At 35.7% G+C, this 22,389-nt stretch overlaps 1 protein-coding gene across 7 annotated transcripts in view; it reads right to left on the bottom strand.

Moving 5' to 3' along the window:
* LOC134536605 (dedicator of cytokinesis protein 1) overlaps nucleotides 1–22,389 on the bottom strand; it is a 180,756-nt gene that overhangs the window by 51,962 nt on the left and 106,405 nt on the right. For all 7 annotated transcript variants that reach the window (XM_063376383.1, XM_063376379.1, XM_063376381.1 and 4 more), the window contains 6 exons: nucleotides 12,280–12,480; nucleotides 10,887–11,022; nucleotides 10,175–10,268; nucleotides 6,648–6,999; nucleotides 5,810–6,025; nucleotides 1,887–1,996 (listed from right to left, as the gene is read on the bottom strand). In XM_063376383.1, the coding sequence (XP_063232453.1) occupies nucleotides 1,887–1,996; nucleotides 5,810–6,025; nucleotides 6,648–6,999; nucleotides 10,175–10,268; nucleotides 10,887–11,022; nucleotides 12,280–12,480 (1,109 nt within the window). The remainder of the gene's footprint in view (nucleotides 1–1,886; nucleotides 1,997–5,809; nucleotides 6,026–6,647; nucleotides 7,000–10,174; nucleotides 10,269–10,886; nucleotides 11,023–12,279; nucleotides 12,481–22,389) is intronic.

Here is a 22,389-nt window from a genome sequence, read left to right as displayed (position 1 = left end):
GAAAACTTGTGCCTTGGGTAGAAAAAAAGTCGTGGAAAATCGTATGAATTTAGAACGGGGGAGGGGGAGGGGGAAGGGGGAGGGGGTGGAATGGGTTTTGAGTGATGGTATCACAATAAAAAGTTTATTTAAAAGATGAGAATTTGTAGCGTGTGCTGCCTCAGCAATTTTCAATATATGTATTTTGTTTATAATCTTTCTAACATAGCATTGAATTCGGTTGTCCGTGACCCATGTGTTTATGCGCTTTACTGATGTAAACAAAACAGCTGCAATCGGTAGCTATTACATTGATGACATTTTTATTCCGGTCCATCACGGTAGTCATGTTATTATTCAGAGTTAATCAATAAATAAAATATGTAATACCAGGTATCTTTAAATACATGTATTTACAACAAAGAATTGTACTGAAAATATTTATAAATTTTGTAATACCCTTGAAGCAAAATTAAAGAATGCTGCAAAAATATAACCACAGAGGTTAACACCAGTACCAAGAATGCTAACTGTGCTGAAGTCAGCTCTAAATCTCTGTATCTATCGCCCAGTGCGACATTGTACAGAGCTTGGGACAACAGCCCACATGACTCCATGCTACTAAGGCAAGTTCTGTCATGGTTTTTATTTGTTTTACATCAAAATCTGCAATGGTGCCGATAGACCTAAGGATTTCCCTACAGGTGTCTACTACATTAAAAAATAAAATTCAAGAGTCGACCACCGCACAGGTAGCATCAGTCCCTCCGAGAGCCTCCAATGTGTGGTTTTCAAGGTATTTGTCGCAAACATTAATTTTTCCCCACCCAATTTGGCCATTGGTAATGATAGAGCTAATACATAAGGGCCTTCCTACAGGTGTGTACAACCAATTATAAAATAAATTTAGAGAGGCAAACACTGTACATGTTGCACCAGGGCCTCTGAAGCAATGTGTTATTTTAATGATTTTTTTTATGTAGCAACTGATCTGTACTATTTCCCTTTTAATACGTTTTCCCAGTTAATAAGTTATTATCATCCAGTCCCTTGAAAAAAGTCTTAACAGGATTTTACTGTATTTTACAGGACTGAATGTTCTTTATCATTCACAGTGACGTGTTAACTGGGTTAACATGCAGTTGTGTAATCAACGATTGCCATTTAATACAAGTCTGTGTATGAAAGCCATAATCAGCATTCATAGGAAATATTTAAGTTGTAAATTCAAAAGAAACTTGTTAATATGAAAGATATAGAGAGGGATATTTCTTGTAATTCTACCACTATAGAGTGTTGCATAATTTTAAAGATAGCCCATTAATAGAGCCCAAGATCTTATGGTTCGTTTTTAAAACAAGAGGATTTCAGGGTTATTTTTGTACTTTTCTAAAAGCAGTTATGTAATATTTACTCCGCCAAAATAGTGGTAAAAATTATATGCTCCAATTTTACGATAAAGGTGTGATAAAATACGAACCAGAAATAAATTAGCAAGCATTCATGGCTTAAAAATAATTGTATAAAAGATGCACAATAAGAAAAGATGAATTACCGGTAATATTTCTGGTCCATGCATTTTGGTACAATTTTTTGTCCAGGAATAACGACATTCCTTGAATTTCAAACATTAAAGGATTACTATTTTTGTGATTTGAATTGAGTTTCTGTTAATTGCTACTTAATTCCATTTTATAACTTGCATTATGGTGCTATAAGGTGTATTACCTTGTATTCAGGTGTTACGCTGTGTTTCGACACGCTTTTCAGTGTTAACTTGGTTTTTATCATAACTAACCGTATGATCTTGTCCCTACCCATTAAATGCAGATGCTAGCAATCCCAGGTTTCAGAGGCCACACAGCACAGCAGTATAGCCTATAGTGTCAGGATAAGTCAGTACTCACTCAGACGGGGTCATGCTGAGATCCGACAGCCGGTTGTCCTCCACGTTGCCCGCGCTGAACTGCCTTCTGGGACTGTACCTGTACGGCACCTCCAGCTTCAGGTCCGTCGTCTGGTGTTGCAACATGAAAGAAAGCAACGTGTCATACACATAGTTTTTAAATGTTTAAGGTTTACCTATAAAAAAAACTTAATAAATGGCTACAAAAAAACTAAATTTAGGGTAGCAAAAATTCAGAAATACTAAACTTAGAAATTTATTTCACAATAATGTGAATGTGTTGCCAAAAATTATGGACATAAACAAACGTTAGTAGGTTGAATTAAAAAAAAACAAACATGCAAACCATATTTAAGTGCGTATGTAAAATTCAATTTACATTGCAATGTTGTTATTGACTATGTGCTTAAATAACTAGCCTGTGTTGGTTTTTTTATAAATATGCTATGGGTAAGTATAAATTGTTTAATAAAAATATCTTGGCTGAGTGTGTTAAGCATCATGAACTGCGCCACTGCACCGAGTCTGTCGCCTGTCGAGCAGTTACATGACCATCTGCTGCCGTGCTGGCATCTGAGGAGAGGGGAAAATTTAAAATAAACCAGCCAGAGGGTGAAATAGAGGGGAGGGTGTGTGCGTGTGTGCATGTGTGTGTGATAAGTGTGTGTGGCCGTGCAGCAGTGTTTATGGTTCTCCCTCCCACTCTCATCGTAAATGTCCATGAACTGGCACCGTACACAATCGCCACATTTCTCTCTTGACAGGTTTTTGTGACACAACAGTGTCCCAACATTGTTTCAAAACTGCTGTAAAGGCCATGATCTTTTTATTGAAAGAACTGACGAAAACAAAACTGACCAGGAAATAGTGTGTCATCTTTTTCTCTTGGGAAAGATGAAAAGTAAAAAAAATAAACCATAGATGGAAAGGGAAACATGAGTATAAAAAAATATTATTCTATTCCTTTGAGGAGAGGAGGAGGAAGAAGGAAGGGCCATAAAGGATGGAAAGAGGGAAAATGAAGGTCCAGCGAGGGTCGACATCAGTAGCGCTAGCGTGTTTCTTCTCCAGCAATAAGCTGAGACACGGGCCATAAATACTTCACTTGACTTCTACTGGAGACAGATATATGTGGTAACCCATTTTCAAGGGCAATCCTTAGGGTGAAAATATTAGGTTTTTAGGCCCAAATTTATATATGCGACCCATATGTAGGGTCGACCCTTCTGCGGGTAAATACAGTAGATCTCTATTCCATAGCAACACAGGCACTCTCTCACAGAGCACTACCAAATACACTGCAAATTAGCTTGCTCTACGTTTAATTCCAACTCTGTTTCAGACTTTCTTTTCACGCATTACTGCTTAAAAAAAGTAAAAATTAAATTACTCATTATTCAAACATTAACAGAAGCTAAAATACTAATTAATACTTCATTTAAATTTGACACCATTATGAAATTGTTAAATTTAATAATGATAATAAGCGATAATGCAAATATTCATGCAAATTTCAGCTTTTTTTTGTCAAAAAAGTAAAATTTCATTTTTTAAAGAATACTTTAATTCCATTTCCAAAAAAAAAAAACTTTGAATACTGCAAAAAACACCACAGTGAATACCTCAAAACTGGCTTCATCGTGGTTTGCTGTATTTCCGAGAGCTTTTCTGGAGCCAATTTTGTCAGTGCAAGTGATTTGCACAATTTTTAAAATAAAAAGTGGTAGATGTAAAGAAAAAATACTGATTTTTGCCTGTTGCAGAAGAAAAGCATATAAAAAGTAAAATACAGTGATAGATGGTGGTTGCCAGGACGGGTTAGTAAAGAAGGGAGGGTGCGTGCGGTCTTTACAGACACAGGGAAGAAGATAAAAAGGAAATGGAAAAGACCCAGCAACAACTCCATTAGCATGCTCTCTCGATCTTTTGCATTCACACTCTCTCTCTCTCTCTCTCTCTCTCTCTCTCTCTACCATGTGCTTACGCTCTCCCTTTTCTCTCTTGTAAACTTGCTCTTTCTCTTCCCCGCACTTGTTCAATCTCTCATTTGCTCATGCTCACTGTCTCTTTCTCCCTCTCACATTCACTCTCCCTCTTGCTCTCGTGCATTCACGCTCTCTCTCTCTTGTATGCTCATGCTCTCTCTTCCTCACATGCTCACACACACACTCTCTCACATCCTTAGGCACTCTCTTTATCTCCCTCTCTCTCTCTCTTGCACTCTCATGTACTCTTTCTCTCACACTCTGGCTCTCTCTCTCTCTCTCTCTCTCTCTCACTGTCTCTCACTTTCAGTCATGCTTTCTCTCACACTCACACTTTCTCTTGTGCTTTCTCTCATGATCTCTCCCTTTTCCACACACACCTTTCATGTAGTTTAAAAGAAGAGCATGTAGTCTTTCCACTACGCTCTTCCCATAGCTGATAGTACATTATGTGAAAGGTGTAAAGCACTTAAGAGTTACAGCGGATGAAATACAACATGGCTGAACAGCAGGGCATGTTGAGGTTTTCCAATAAAATTAGAACAGTTTACATTTAGTAAAGACTTTTCTTTATCATAATCAGATTGGAAAGAATTTTATTATATGCATTTTTCTCTATGATGCAAAGTTTTTTAAATACTTTTGACAAGAAAGTCCAGAAAATTTTCTGTAGGAATTTGTGTAAAAGGTGAAAAAAAAAAAAATCAATTAGAAAATCGTGTTTGAACTTCAAAACATCACAAAGCATGTTATTTTTGAACTTTATCATGATAAAGAATTTTCCAGGTTTCTACCCATCAAAAAGTATTTAACTTGTTCTTTAAAAAGCTGTCTGTTTGAAAAACACATTTCTCCACAAATGCAGAGCACCAAATCCACTTGGTGAGTAAGAAGGCCCTGTTGATATTAAGTTTATCCAGTGGCATATACAGGTTTTTGTTTATTGTACTGTGATTAGTTTTATTCTTACTAATAATGACTGAGCATCATCATAATTATTTAAATATAAAAACATAATGTTCTAATGAATTGTTACCTAGCTTTATCTGTGCCATTTCAGTCCAGTTCTTCTGTACACAATAATGTAGTTGAGAAATAATTACAGATACTACTGGTAAACTCTTGTCTACAGTTGCGTTTTACCAGACATATTTGCATTCCAGTAAATTTTCCGTTAGAAAACTTTTAAGGGAATCATAAAAATGTTGAAAATGAAGTTCTAAAAAGGTCTTTAGGTTTAACATTATAGTTAAAAGAAATTTTCCTGGTGCAAGTTTTTTCAATGCACTTATGTGACAGAATATTTTTTAAAAACCACTAAAAATATAAATTTTTAGGTGTTGGACTCAAAATATATTAATTATCGAAACCTGTATCTGTATTGGGTTTTTCAACATCAGGCATCATTTAAGTGGTTTTTGTTTCCCATGTCCTAAACTTAGGTGGTCATAAAATCATATCAAAATTTAATTTCTTCTTAAGTCATATCCTAGTTTGATGGACAGCAATGTCCAAGCCCCCAACCCCCCCGCATGGTAGACTCTTTTCTACTCTGTCCAACTCTTCTTCCAGATCCATCCTCCTGTTTTCCCGTAAGCCTCCTGCTTGATATTAATGCATGAAATTTTGCATCCCGCATGTCAGAGCCCAGGGTTTTCCCTGTGTCTATGCAGGTTTTACCTGGGCTCAACTTGTCTAGTAGTTTAGTCTAGTATAGTCAGTGAGGGGAGTTAGTCATGGCGCCAATCGCTGCCATGGCTGGCCAATCCCCTCATAGCACACGATGCATGCTACCCCTCCTGCATGGCTGATACCCTGCATGATTAGAGCGTGTGGGCTTCGGCCTGAGACGCGCTTAGTCTCCCTCCCCAACACACTAAGATTTAATTTAGGTTAGGAAAAAAAATAATAATGCCAGTTTGGTTGGACCTAACGACACCTTCTTGCCGTAGTGGTCCTCGACGTGCGCGCGCATCTCGCCGAAGCACTCCTCCAGCCTCTTCTGCAGCGGCAGCAGCGAGGGCGGGGCGCGGCGCTTGTGCAGCTGCACGGCCAGGTCCAGCAGCGGGATCTGGCTCGCTATCAGCTCCTTCAGCCTGGCGATGGAGCCCGCCTCGTCCGGGTGCGCCTCCTCGTACTCCGGCGTGAAGAAGGCCTGCGGGCATCGGCCGCAACACTCGCACTGTCGCCCGGGCAACCAGCGGCCGTCGCTGAGACTACCTAGAAGACTGATCTACTAAGGGTATATAAACCCCTCCAGAGCAAGTAAGAGCAGAGTTCGCCGGTGCCCACCGCACCCAACATCATCACTACGCCAGCCGACGCTCCGACGCCATCACACTGCCGTATCGCCACTGGAACGATGGCAACAATACGCTAAGTCATATTTAGTGATAAAATAATTTCGGAACTTTAGGTGATGATAGCACATGTGATGAGTTAACGAATGCAGTTGCGCACAATTACCGCTAACATAACGCGCAGTACAAGTAAACACAAGTCCATGCATCACATTTGCAATGCTCGGGGGTTAACAATGTTAATAAATAATAATGTTCAAATTCATGAATAAGCATGCCTGTACTTTTTAATAGCATAAAAGGCAATATAAAATTTTTAATGGGCATTATTAATAGATAAATTGCACCTTTAATTATATAAAGTAATAATTCACAAAATAAATGAAGTAACAACTTTATATTTGCGGTAAATTGTTCATGCTGTGTTTAGATCTACTGATATGCTGCTACGACATTACTCCCAGGTGGGCCACCCACCTTCTCGTAGTTGGTGATGCCGCCCATGACGGCAGCGTCGACGATGCCGTTGATCTTCATGCTGAGGGGGTTGAGCTGCAGGGAGGGGTCGCTGCTGTGAGCCACCACCAGGTCGCGCAAGGCCTTGTTGGTGGCCTCCATCGTCTCGATGGCGTTGCGCAGCGGGCTCACCAGGTACGTCTCCGTGGACGTGACGGGGAACCACCGCAGGATCCCGGGCAGCGGGTACGACGTCACCAGCACCGTGCGCTCCAACCACAGGCTCCCGAACTCGTTATCTGCGTCCGCGGACACCTCCAGGTCCCGCCGGTGGAACGGCCGCGAAAAGCGGAACTTCTGCACGTCGTTCACCCTGCACACAAAATACTTGCAAGCAACACAATATTTTAATTCTAACTGTTACTTCTTTTGGAGGCTAATGAGGACATTATGCTGGCATACTTACTGGAATACGGCTTTCATGTTAGATTATTCACCTTAACCAAATCAGTACAGAATCCAGGTGAGTCCTTGCATGAAATAAAAACCCTTTAAAATTTATACCAGTTGACAAATAAGGTTTTCTGCTCTCTTACATTATTTAAATAGGATATTCCCTTCTATGTTTCTTCTAGTCACTAAGTATTTTCAAATATTTAATTTAAAACAGCAGATTGTATGTTTCAGACGAGTTCAGGGTTATGAATATCCATTTCAGAAATTTATGTTGCTGTAAGTGATATTTTAAATAACATTTGATAGTTAATTATTTAATTTTTGAAAATTAAAGTTTCAATATTTATATATTTTTTTATTGTTGGCTAGGTTAGCATGTGTGTTCTGGTAGTTCCAATATTTATTTTGCTGTATTTGTGTTTTTATCTTTGGTTTGGTACTGAGACTGTTCTGTAGGCTTTAAGCAATAAGTGAAAAGTAGTAATAAAGTATCGAAACGATGGACTATTCCATTTTCAAGTCATACACTTTATCAGTCTGTGAAAGAGAATGACAAAATGGTGAAATACAGCAGTATGTAAAAATTGCGAAGGTCTTCGGGGGATTAATTTAAATTCAAAGTGATTTTTTATTGGCTGAATTTTTTTAAGCACAGCTAGTAGGTATTACATTTTTCATGAAGTCTATGTGGGTGTTATAAAAGAAAATGCTTGAGGGGCCCTCCATTACAATTCCCCACGTGCTCAGAAACACTAGCCAATGGCCTATCAGTCACTACGGAGGCCACTATGTCAGTTGAAGCACCCCGACCTACCAGGAACTTGCAGTATCTTAGGCGGCCAGACTTATGATTCAATTCAATATATTACTAAATCTCACAATGAAGACCTTCGAAAATGTAAATAAAAACTAAACTAAACAAAAAATACTGTGTTTTATCGCATAATAATTGCACGCGCATAATCGTTACACCAATATTTTAGGGCGTCAAAATTTGGATTAAAAAACCTCCTGCGTAAACGTTGCATGACGATTTTGGTCCCGCTATTAGATTCCGAGTGCTTTGTGTGGGTAATTTTTCCATATAAAACAATGTATTTTAAAGTAGACATCTAATATTTATTCGGACATTACCACTTACTTAATTAATTAACAGAAATACTGTTACGTTGTATGTTTTGGCCCGGCTAAGCACACATAGAAACGTAACAAAACAAAGACAAACAATGTTCCTTAGGGATTTTTCATTACGGTGGTTCTACGTTATTTGGAAATAAAAGAGTTTATTAAATTATCTTTGTTTATTTCTTTAAAAAAAAAATGTTTTTTTCTCATCGTTACATGGCCTCAGTACACAATTTTACAGATGAAATTAGAAAAACTTCGTTACTTGCACAGTTTTGTCTTTTCTTATACAAATTTTAACGATGTCCAAATACATACCACAGCACCATACATCTTGCCGTTGATGGTCGAGGAGTCTTGTCACTCGTCAAAGAAAAAAAAACTTAGTAATGTCCCTTGGTTAATTAATTACATAACTCAAGGTACCGTCGATCGCGGACCGTAATCTCACGAAGTCGGGCCGATGCCGACGCCTAGGGCCTAAATTTCTAGTTAATTAGTCCGAAAAAACAATGAACTTAGGTTGAAAAAATATGGCCTGGCCCTAGCCCCTAGGCGTTAAATTATCTCTTAGTAATTTTCCATTTGTCTTGCGACTTGCCGACGACGCGACCCAGTTCGGCGACGATCGAGCAACAAGTGACTTGGTCGACGAGATTACCTTCCCTTGTAAAGGTGAAAACAAGGGAGGCAACCCCGTGGGCCAAATGACCAATCAGCACACATAATTCTAAAACATGACCATATAAGGAAATTCGTACAGGCACATCACTTGACGCCAGGGCTCGCCCTGATTAGCTGGCTAGTGGTAGCCTCCAGAGACCCTTCCAGACGGTCGCTACAGCTGTGCGTACGTGACGCGTAAATCCCAAACACGCATTTACAAAGTGAAAAATAACTTTCTGGCACCAGAGTGTCGCGCCTGTCCGCTCTTCCTTCTGTACCTTCCAGACTATTCTCTAAATATTACACTAGCAATATCCAATATAATTTAACATTACCCAACAAATTCAAATACAATGTTCAAAATTTAGTAAACAAAGTTGAAATTCATACCATATTAGAAACTTTTATTTAAAAATTATGTCCTGTAAAATTATAATCTATACTGCTTTAAACAAAACAATTACTGACATTAATTATCAAATATAAAAATTAATTATTATGAACTGGAGTTAACCCTCAAATTAATAATTAAGTATCTCAAGGAAATAAGTATTTTAAGGCTTTCAATGAAATTTAACCAAAGTAATTAATAACAATTCTTAACAGCTATGAACAATTACCCTTATCTACATATTAAATAATTATTATCTTTCATATAAAACTTATTCTTAATCAATATTCTTATGACCCAAAAAAATATATGTATATAACAAATCCTCATTGTGCAATGCTACAATACGAAGTTGTCTGATGTGTAAATTTTTATAAAGACTTTTTAAACATTATAACCTTTATCTGTTTGTCTTTATCACCGCGGTGTACCGCTTATAAAAATGTAGCCAGCGCTAGTTGGCATCATTTATGTTTGGTTATGCTGCTTCCTGTATAGAGCGTGCACATGTAGTCGGATATCGATATCTCGCAGATTGCATGCAACGCGCGCTCTCTGTCAAGTACCAAGTTAAATATATTTGATGGCCCGCACTCTTCCGTGGTAAGTGTGTACTACAACAATAGTTATTCATTAGTTCAGGCTCGCATCCGGGTCACACATTTTGTTTTTCTATTTAAAGTTGAAGAAAGGTTTTTGTTGCATGAATTATTAATTTCAATTGTTTGGAATTCTTTTGTTTACTCTACTTTTTAAATAAACGTACTTTCCATGAATGGGTTTTGTTGTTATGAATAACTTTAGCTAACAAATAAAAAAAAAATTTCGCATAAAAATGGCACCCTTATCAGTTTACTATAAAATGTGTGACGATTATGCGATAAAACATGGTACATAAGAAGAGGCTTACCTGTGATAGCGGAGAATTTGATCACAGACTGGCTTCCCAGATAGCCTCTGCTTGCGCTCGTCCATGAGTGGTTCAACACTGTTGATTTGTACATCTAAACACATTCGTCAAGGAGCAACATTTGCTTCAATACCCTGAGGTATGAATTCAATTAAAAAAAGTAAATGCATTTAAATAGTACCTCCTACTTATGAAGCTGAAATTTTCACATTCCCTTTGATTTTTATAATGAATACCAGCAAAACATTTACTATTAATAATTAGGGAAAGTTTTTTTAAAGTGAAATATGTATTCTCCTAATAAAAAAAAATTGTGTTATGCCATGTTTTGCTACTTAGTCTGCTACTTGTGATTAGATGCACATTACTTGTTTAATAGGAGCTTAGTTTCACATAAACAAGACTGTGAGAAAACTGTTGAAGACAATACTGACACAAAAAGTTATACAGACTTAACAAACTACCTATATCATACACATATGTTATAAGTCTGTCATTAAGGATGGTAACACACAATGATAAAGGGACAGGGACAGTGGTGAAGAGAACAGTCGTGACCTTTTGCAAGGAATCATCTCAGCATTTGCTTGGAGGGATTTTGGATAACCGCGGAAACTCAAAATAAAAATGGCTGGAACATGATCTGGAATGCGAGATGTGTCTCCCCTGACACTGAGGCTCGGGACAGCATCCTGCAGACGAACAAGGATACACTGATGTGGCGACTCCGTGATCTCCTCCCCCGGAGGGTTGAGCTTCCCCATGCGCTCCGCGTTCGGCAGCTGATTCAACGTCCGGTTACTGAAGTCGCTGAGTCGCTCGTACTCCTTGCCCCGGTACACAAACACCTGCCAACATGACATGCCTAGTCACTGAGCAAGACTAGGGGAACATCGTTTCAAGTTCAACCATCTTCAGAGGCACTACGACATAGGCTGAGACTTTTAAAAGAGGCAAGCCCAATGTAACATGTGTGAAAAGAATGAGTGATGAGTAATTGCAGTACAGTGTGAGAAGAACTTACCTGGAAGAGGTTCTGGAAATGTCCTGGTGGACACTTTCTGCAACCCCTTTAAGCCTGTTGTCACACTGTACTGTACTTACTAAACCACTCATTACGTTCACCATGTTACACGAAGCCTATCTTAAAACACTAACCCTGTATATACTGCACTGTAAATAAATTTGTTTAGAACAAAATGCCATTCAAGTTCAGACAAAAAAATCTACAAATAAAATAACCTGGCCATGAAAGCACCACAGCAAAACAAGTTTATGGTAACACTTGGTACTGCAATCACTATCAAAGCATTGGGAACATTCATTTTAGATTTTGATGAGATATTATTTCAAACAATGTCAATAAGCAATAACATAAAGATTTTTAAGATAAATTAATATTTTAGTGTGCAATGAATGTTTGTTGGGAATATATAAAATTGCTGTACTAGTACAGAGTTCATCAATTATTTTCCAAAGAAAAAACTTAATATTTTTAATATATCTTTTAATTGTTTAATGCAAACATCACATCCAATCAGTCGTGTTGTATGACAGCAAAGATAAGATGCCTTAAAATTTAAATAATCAACTGTAGGGCTAGCTCGAATAAAAATAAACCTCAAACGTAAGAACAACATTACCTCGATGCATATGAACCTCAAATAGAAAACAACTTACAACTTAAAGCAGACCTGGATAAAAGGGAGTTCTCGATTATAAAAAAGACTTTGAACACAATACAATCACGTTTATATGACAAACTCAAATTTAAGACTGCCTAAAATGTAAGCCTACTTTGAATGTAAAACTACCTAGACTGTAAGACTCCATAAAAAGTAAGACAAGCTCTAATTTATGTTAACCTCAAATATAAAACAACTATAAATGTTATGCATTCGCCGTTAGAAGATAATTGTAGTAATAATGTCAATCGACACGATGTTATAGTCTAAGTAAATCTATTAATGTATGATCTCTACCTAAACAAAGGTAAAAATCCAATATTAAATATAATATATATATGACATAAACACTGTTGAAATCATTTTGACATCTTTCTGTGTCTATCTCTCAACCCAATTTGGAAAGTGCTGGCGACAGACCTTGTTCTGCAGGAACGGAGGGAAGCCCCTGCCGTAGAAGGCGACCCGGAAGTACTCGGGCTTGGGCCGGATCTGCTTCATGATGTTGTCGTAGAACTGGGACATGCGCTTGTGCAGCGCGCTCAGCTGGATGTAGTCGAATGTCTCCTCCTTGTACTGCTCCATCAGCTCCTGGCACACGCTCAGCGCGCACTCCCACATCTGAGCAGGGTTGGCACGTTTTAAACAATACACTCTGAATAAAACAAGTTTCAAACATTCTGTTCTAAACATGTTTTTTATATGTATTTTAAAAAAAGTTTTATTTCTTACGAAAACGAAAACTGCATATTAACATTTTCATCGCAAAGCATCACTGTCTCATTGTAAGTCACCAATTGTGATAAATATCGAGACTAGGATGAGAAGTTTTGAAGTGAAACAAATTCCTCACGTAAACATAAAATACCAGCACTGCTTGGGGTCAAACCAGTCATACCTTTTAGGGTGCCAGTTCCACCAAGTTCATCTAACCTAATTAAAATCTGTTTTTGTTAGTTAAGTGCACGGAAAACAGTTACAAGTTTGGCAGCCTTCTCTGTTCCTAGCCGGTTCCTTACAGTACTATGCACAAACCCGAATGTGGAGAAAAGACGTTCAATACCAGCTGACGAAGCCACTGCACTGTGTAACTGATGTGCCAGGTTCAAAGTTGCTTGATGAGTACTTTTCTCCAAAGCCATCCACCATACTAGAGGTTTAATCTCTTTTAGTGTTACAGGACTGAATAAGTACTCCTTGAAAGGTGAAATTTTTGCCTTGTACTTAATAATATCCGGAATGGCTACAGTCAGGGAAAACCGGGCAATGTCAGGGAATTCCATATTCAAAAATGTGTAGCAATATACCTTCACCTGATGAGACTTCTGCTGAAACCATATGTGCAAAACATATTCTGGTGGTTTTGATTAAAATTAATATTAAAAACAAAAAAAAAGGTTAAACTCAAAAAACTCTTTAAAACATGACAAACTGTTTAAAACAAAAAAACAGTTTAAAACAATAAAAAAAACATGTTTTTTGATTTTTTTAAAGAAACTGTTTTTTTCCCAACCCTACATCTGAGCACCGCAACACAGCGCTCACTAATACTTCTTAGTTCACTCACTTATACGTAGAGACCTGCAAAATTCGCGGTTTCGATGGCCTTCAGGATAGACTGCACACACCCCTGTACACTCGGGCAAATAACACAAGTTCATTGGCTGCCGACTTGTAAGTCGTCTCAGCTGGTTTGTCTGTGATTCGATCCTTCTTTGGTTGAGGGTTTATAACTGGTTGAGATTCGTCCAGATGAATAGTAAGCCAATAGCAAAATTATTTAAGAGGTAACTGTTTGAATTCTAGCCTATCACCGAATGAATCCGCAAATTTTGCAGGTCTCTACTTATACATTTGCTTCTTTACACACACAAAAATAATTAAACAGTAGGTTAGATTACAATTTTTAGAAGTGTTTTCACACAGAACAAAAATTAAAAACATTTTTTAAAAATAAAATTACAGAAACCATTTCCATTATTAAAAATAATGTAATGCAAACACTTTAATATATACAATAAGCCAATTCAAATACTTCAAAACTTACATTGTATAGTACACCGCATTTCAAGAATTATTGTTCTGATGACCAGGTGGGTAGAGTCACACCTCCGGTGCCACACCTACGTCAACGAGACTGGGCATCCGCAGTGCACAGTAGTCAAAGGGAGATGATGCCAGGTAACTAAATGATCTTTCAAACACTGTGCTTTGGTACCTGAATACTTTATCTATGTCTGAAGTCATATCCATGTTTTACAAACTGCTCAGAGAGGTTAGATCATGTTTATTTATTTTTTTTGTTTGGGTAGTAAAGTGAAAGTACCATCTATGATTCAAGTTCACCCATTTTGTTGATGTTAATTCCCGAATTATAAGATCATGTTTCATTAAATTTAAAATGTACTGCTGCAGTCACAACAAAAATAATATCATTGCCTATAAACCTTTATTTGCACATTGTTGATACAATTACTGAAATCAATAAATAGCACATGAGAACTAATGAATCTTATAGCAACTCAGATCGGTCCAGCTAAAAGACAACCTGACCTGCAAAGTATACAAAACATTTCAAAAAAAATTATATTTTATTCAGTTTATATGTGGATTATCATGACTATATTTTACATTTGTTTTAATTTAGAAGCTCTCTTTGTATTCCTAGGACATTAGATAGTGTTGTGGTAAAGTAAAGACAGATGTGAGAGTCTATGGCGCCAGCAAAGACGGTTTATCGGTTATGGAGACATATATATATTGTGACAGTAAGAAAGCTGAACTTGTAAATTTCCCACAGTGTTTATAACTTTGTATAAGTAATTAATAATTTTATATTTAAAATATTAAAATTTATTAATTGAAATAATTTTAAAATATTATTTATGTATGTTTAACCATAGCCCTTCTTTTACAATTAATCAAGTTTATTTAATGACATCTAAAAACATACACATTGTTAATGTTCTGCCCTGTTCATGCCTGATGATAGGAGTTGATTTGCTGCTTTATTTAGTACTTACCATGTGTCTGATTTAACTGCAAGTTATCTTAGTTTTTGATTAAATTTTTTAATGATATAGAGATGATAAAGTGTAGATGTAGGCCTAATTTTTCAAGAGGTGTTTTGGGGTAGTTTTCAGAACTTAAAAAGTGCTATTACAAAAACAAAATCCTTACATTTTGATACATAGGCTAAGTTTTATGGTAAAAGAATTAAAATGAACATTTTGTAGCCTTTTTGCATCACTTCAATACCCCCACCCTTTTGTCAAAATTTTGACAGATTTTGATCAGTTTAATTTGTAATTTTTTGTGGTCCCTAGTTATTACTTATTAATAGGTATCCTAGAAAAGGGTAAATAAAACTGACCAAAAGCCATGTTAAAATAAGGCAAAAAAAGGTTCAAAATTGTGGTACTAAAATAAATGAAAAATCAGTGCTAAAAATTTATGATACTTCTAGAATTTGGTATAAAATGTTCATTTTTTACTTTTATTCTCTTAAAATTTGAATTCAATAAGCATTAAATTTTAATTAACAATTTTTGTTTACTTGAAGAAAAAGGATCTTTCCAGAAAAAATAAAAATTTATATATATATACATTGTACATATGTGTGTGTGTGTATATATATTTATATATATATATATAAAATTCCTTACATACATCACACACACACACACACACACTCTCACACACACACACATTCACACACACACATTCACACACACACACATTCACACACACACACATAATTCCTTACTTTTTTTCCCAGTTATTTTCTATGTGGTCATTGTAATAAGAGTGGGGTTAAGTTAGGCACATTAATAATACAGTAAAACGTCCAGCATAATACGTTTTTCTGTTTATAATGTTGAAATGATTACTTTTTACTTGATAACTTCCATATATCCCTATGTTAATTTATCCCATTCAAAACGTTTGTGTTTACAGATGCTTCGCAGATATAACAATCATCATTTAAGGGATCAGTAGCCGCCGTGTGTACAGTAGCGCTGTGTGTTCAAAGCGGACGGTCGTGTGTGTGCGATCGTGCTCCGTGTATATCTGTTGTTTTGTGACAAAATCAGTATTAATAATTCGCTACTTAATCAGTCTGACTTCTTGGGGTTCCCCTCAACCCTAAATGATGCGTGTACTTCTAATCACGATCTAACTCATCCGAGTATGTTTCGATCACCCACGAAAAAAACTCCTACTAATGCGACGGGATCATGTGATAAACCTATGTACGAGCTGCGTATCGAACCATTAAAGTCAGATCAAATAAATATGGAAGCTCTATATAATCTAGTGAACTCTCTAAGTGTCAAAGTTGATGAACTAAAAAGTGAGAACCTCGTGTTAAAAACGCTACTCCTTGATTCCAGAGAAGAAACTGTCAAAATTAAGCAAGAAATGATACAAATAAAGGAACATTTATCATCAGGTAAAGACCATAATGCAACTTATAGTCAAGTAATTAAGAATTCTTCCACTCACAAGACAGCGGAACGCGTAATTTCTCAACGGGACACGGTAAACCGCAGCCAGCCGCGTGACCTACTTACCAGTCAGCAGGAATCCCGATGCGTCATGAGACACGATGACAAAGAACGTGCCGACAGTACACCATTCACGTTAGTGGAACACAAGCGCAAGTCCAACACAAGAGATACCAGTGACATTAAACGTTCAACGGAAATGAAGAAAACTCCTATGATAATTGGGATTCGTAACATTTCCACACTTAAAATGTTACCCAAACCAGCACCCAAAAGAATGAAAGCTCTTTTTGTGACTCGTTTCGACCCAAGTGTAAATGAACAAGAAATTGTAGAATACATTTCAAGTGAACTGAACTTAGATCATATTAAAGTAACGAAGATGAAAACTAAATTCAATTCATATGCCTCCTTCCATGTTCAGGTTTTAGAAGAGGACTTCAGTCGAATTAATAACATTGTGTTTTGGCCCAGCGGCTGCCTAATAAGCCCCTTCTATGGTAAATTACACCCAGAACAAATCTTGAGCAACTCATCCACTACCGAGGAACTAAACACCTCTACCTGCAACATCGCAACTAATTCTACTGCTATTTCTAAGCCTACATCTGCTCCTACTTCTGCCTTAGCGCCTGGAGGGGCTTCTCACTAGTTCAGTGTGAAACTTAAAAATGAGGAGTTTATTTTATTTTATCAGAATGTAAGAGGCTTGAGAACCAAAGCAATTGAATTTTTTGAAAACATCTCGCGTAGTGATAATGATTTAGTATGTCTAACTGAAACTTGGTTCACCGATAATAGTCTGAATTCTCATTATTTCAACAATAATTACCTTATTTACAGATCTGATAGGGATCCTGTATTAACTTTGAAGAGTAGAGGTGGTGGTGTCCTGACTGCTGTTAATAAACATAAATTCAAAAATGTAACATCTACGCATGAATATGACTATCCAGGAATAGAAGCTGTCTGGATAAATATAAAAACACATGATAAACCTTTAATCATTGGGAATATCTATATTCCCCCTCAAACAACTCCTTCAGCTTACACTTCATACTTTGAAGCCCTTGAAGATAAGTTTGTGAATTCTGATGTCTCTTTATTAATAATTGGTGATTTTAATGTTCCAGGCATTGACTGGCCTCAATTACATACCCAAAATATAGTTCATTCAAATATTAAGTCGAAAGCCAGATCATTAATCAACTTTGTATCAGCAAGAGGTTTAATTCAGCTTAATCAAACTCAACCTTCGGCCCAACTCTTGGACCTATGTCTCACTAATATTGAATCATGTCTGGTTAGCAAAGCTCTGGAACCACTAGTTAAAGAAGATAGCTTTCATCCTGCATTAGAGATAAACTTCCAATTTGATATGTCAATAAACGATAATACATCGTCTTCATATAAAAACTATAAGATTGGTGACTATCTCGGCCTTTTTATTGCTCTTAGGGACCATGACTGGTCAATTTTATACAATTCTAAAAATATAAATACCATGGTTGACTACTTAACGTGTACAATAAATGATCTTATAGATTTATTTGTACCTACTACTATTAAAAAGGCTAAAAAATATCCCCTATGGTATTCCAACCAACTAATAAAATCTCTTAAGAAGAAATCGCACTATCATAAATTATATAAACGAAATCTGAATCCTTTTTACTATTTATTATTCTCAGATTACCGTAAGGAAACTAAATCACTTATGTGTAGGGATAAAACAAACTGGCTTTGTAATATTAACAATAAAATTAAGCAAAACCCTAAAAATTTTTGGAATTATGTTAAAATAATGAGAAAGGGTTATAGTCAGCATCCCTCAATTAAAATTAATAACTCAATTACGGATAATAATTATTTAATTGCAAATTCCTTTGCTGAATATTTTTCAAGTGTCTATGTTACTACAAATAACACAAATAACCAAAACATATCTCCTTGTTGTTCATACAATATTCCAATGTCTAATATCTCGATTAGTTTAGTCCTATGGAGTATAAAAACCTTAAAATCTACATTGTCCACAGGACATGATAACATACCAAATTTTATCATCAAAGGTTGCTCCTTAATCCTTGCTCCTCTCTTACAGCATATATATAATTTCAGTATTCTAAATAGCATCTACCCTGATAAATGGAAAATTGCCAAGGTTATTCCTGTACACAAAAAGGGCAAAACTTCTATTGTTTCAAATTATAGGCCTATATCCCTGTTAAATGGATTTGCCAAAATTTTTGACAAAATAATATTTAAACACTTAGCGTTTAACGTAAATAATAGATTGTCTGATTCACAGCATGGGTTCAGAACAGGTAAAACAACCATGACAAACTTAGTCTCCTTTCTTAATCCTATTTATTCAGAAGTCATCACACGTGGTCAAGTAGATGTTTGTTACTTTGATTTAGCTAAAGCTTTCGACACTGTTAATCATCAAATACTACTAAGCAAATGTTCCAAAATTGGGCTAAGTGATAAATATTTATCATGGTTAACAAGCTATTTAAATAACAGAAAATTTTATGTTTCAGTACAGAATATAAGTTCAGATCTCCACCCAACTCCTTCTGGCGTCCCGCAAGGTGGCACACTATCTCCTTTACTTTTCAATATCTACATTGATGATATAACATCTGGATTACAGAACTCAGTTGGCACTCTTTTTGCCGATGACTTAAAGATATGTAGAAAAATCTCTTCATATCATGACAGCTATCTACTACAATGTGATATTACAGAAATTGCAAATTGGTGCACAAATAATTTGGTCAATCTAAACATGGAAAAAACTGCTATCATTACCTTCTCTAGAAAAACCTACCCATTGCAATATGAATACAAACTTGATAACTCACCTATTAAAAAATCTCAACATGTCAAAGACCTAGGAATTTTACTGGATCAAAAACTGTTTTTTCATCTTCACATTGAAAACATTATCTCGGTATCTAACAAAATACTTGGTCTAATTAAATTTATCACCTTTAACACCTCCAATATTGACTCTATTCTCTCCCTCTATACAGCTCTAATAAGATCAAAACTTGAATATGGTTCTATTATATGGAATAGCATCAATAACACTGATATTGAAAAGCTTGACAGGATTCAATCTAAAGTATCTGACTATATTAACAAAAAATTAAATACCATCAATAACATAGATTTAAATTCCCTCCTTGGTTCATTATCAACTAGAAGAAAGATCTTAGATGCCATTTTTGTCTTCCATTGTTATTATGGTAATCTTATATGTCCTCATATATTTGATGTTACTGGCATTAAAATTCCTTCTTTTAATAGCCGTAACCCACCTTTTTTGTGCACACTTTTAAATACAAATGATATTATATATAGACTTGTTAACAATTTTAATATGTATGTTAATCACTTACAACCTACCAAAGAGAAAAAACTTGTTAAAAAAATTATTCTTTCGGCATCCAAAGATTAATTATCTTTATGCTCTAATGTTATTACCTAAATTATTTAATACCAGATGTATTAATCTAAGGATACCAACTGTATTTATCCACATAATATAATATGTTCTGTACTTATACATTTATTACTCTCATGAAACATTTTTGTTATTTTAAGTACTTTTCAGAAGTTAAGCACTCATATGGATATTTGTATGTTATGTTGTCTTGTCTTTGTTTTTGTGCTACTATTTGTCGTTCTTATAATTTATTGTTTTGTTCTTATTTTTGTTCTGTTACTGTATTTGTTTTTTGTACATGTCTTACATGTTATGCCCTCCGTTGGAGCCTTGTGCTGTTGGTGTGGCATGTAACAAAAATCAAATAAATAAATAAAAAATAAATAAAATAATGAAATAAAGTTTATCTTTACACTCTTAAACTATTTTTATCATTTAACTTTTAAACAATTGTTTCAAAACAATAACAAACATGACCATAAAATCTTTGCTGCAAGCTGCACGCTACATGCTGTTACAATATATTTTTTGACCAATCATCTGCTTGCATTTAATGTACCGATGTGTAGGGGTGTGCGGGTACCCGAAATTTTCGATTTTGGTTCAGTTCCATGAATACCTGAACTCGACCCGATTAATTTTAATGGATTCAAAATGCTTAGAATCGAAAAAAAAAAAGTCTGCGAGTAATCGAAAATCAAGCTCGAGCTGAGTACTTACCTCAAGCTCGAGCTCAGATCAAAAAAATTGTTAGTCTCGAAAATTTCAAGCTTCAACAGCAGCATGTTATTTGGCCGGAAAGCATTGTGACAGTGTTTCAATATTTACGGAAAAAAATACAGTAAAACTCACTTACGAGGTCCCGCATGGTAGGTTTTTCCGTATAAAGCGTTTAAATTGTCAGGAGTCTCATCATTTACGCCATTAAATGTGTGATATAAAGTCCCGTTTAAAATTTTTCTGGAAGGTCCTGTCTTAAATGGTAATGGCGCACGTAAATATGAAGAAAGACAAATGAACAACAACTTACGAAGCAATATGGATGATGTACCATAACTACAGTACAAACCCAATAGTTATCTTTAGATAATTAGTAATTACCCTAAAAAGAACTTAAGATTCTTTGTAGATACCATAATTACTACAGAAGCATGACAGCTACCACATTTGCACTATAGTTACCGTAACAACCGAGATGTATATTTACTTTGATGGTAATGTATTTATTTATGACATATTATAATTAAAGAACATTAATTGAAAAAAAAAAAAAGTTGTTAAATTTTGATATGTACGGTTGGCACATGTTGCTAAGAAAAAATGTGATCTGAAAGAATGCAGTACTACTACGAAAAGTGAAAAGGGTACTCGTGGATTTTTAGGTTATGACAGTCTCTTTCGTTTTTCAGTAATATCGGCCGAAAATTAACAAGCGTATCAGAAGTCGGCAGAAATGCCGATTCAACTAAATATTAGCAAAATCGGCTACTTCAGTAGAGCTCTACATTTGATGACATGAGTAAACATATTTCAGACTACATGATATTAAAAAGACTTTAATTTCCATGTAGGTTTATTGTGCGTGTGTTTTTTTTTTTTTGCAAGTGTAAATTGAATTAAGTAAAATGTTTCTATTTTTATTACTTTCAATTGATTAAACTTTAATGACAAGTTACAGATATTTGACACTAATTTTGAGGTTAAGCAAATTTTACTAAAGCATTCCAGCCACACAGGTTGCCAGCGAGAGATGCTTCTCTTCAGCTGGAAACACTATCTCCAATCATAGAGCTAATTTAACTCCTGAACGTGCAGAACAAATAACAGTATTTAATACTCCATGACAATCTCTCTCAGAATTATTGTGCTGAAAAGTGGAAATGTTGAAACAATGTGAATGTACTTTTCAAACAAATTGATTTTTGGTGTAAGTTTGTTGAAGCTCAGTAAGGACTCCAGAAAAATTGACAATGATGAAATTATTCCAAAGATATGTTACATTTACACAAACATTTACTTGTAAACTGTGGTTATGTTAGTTGGATGATATCAGTTACTAATGAACCAATGGAAACAGGTAAGATTCAATGGCAAAAAAATTTTTTTTTCTAGCAGTGCAAAATGTAAATGCACTCTGTAAATAGTTACCCAAAATTAATAAGCCCACTTCATTTTAATACTTTTTTTCAAACATTACACTTAGTTTAAGATAAAAATAATTTCCCAAAAGTGTAACTGTACCACAAAAGCTCGAGCTCGAGCTCGCTCAAAGCTTCGAGAACTTTCAAGTAGACTCGCTCGAGCTCGGCTCGAAGTAATATTCTTAGGCTCGCAGACCTCTAAGATTAAAAAAAGGCCTGTATTTTTAGCTTTTTGTGAAAGGAATACAGTAGAATCTCGTTATAAAGTACATCAATAAAGCCTCAACTTTTATACTTAGTAATGAAAGTACTTTATTCTGAAAGTTACATTTAAAATAGGGATGGGGCGACCGAATCCAATATCCGCCGAATCCGCCGAATCCTAGGGATTCGAAGCTTCGGCAGGTCTGATATAGGATTCATC

The sequence above is a fragment of the Bacillus rossius genome, chromosome 11 (genome assembly GCF_032445375.1).
Source record: "Bacillus rossius redtenbacheri isolate Brsri chromosome 11, Brsri_v3, whole genome shotgun sequence".
NCBI classification, from domain to species: Eukaryota; Metazoa; Arthropoda; class Insecta; order Phasmatodea; family Bacillidae; genus Bacillus; species Bacillus rossius.
The sequence above is the reverse complement of the archived record's forward strand: the minus strand, read 5'-3'. Positions and strand labels throughout refer to the sequence as shown.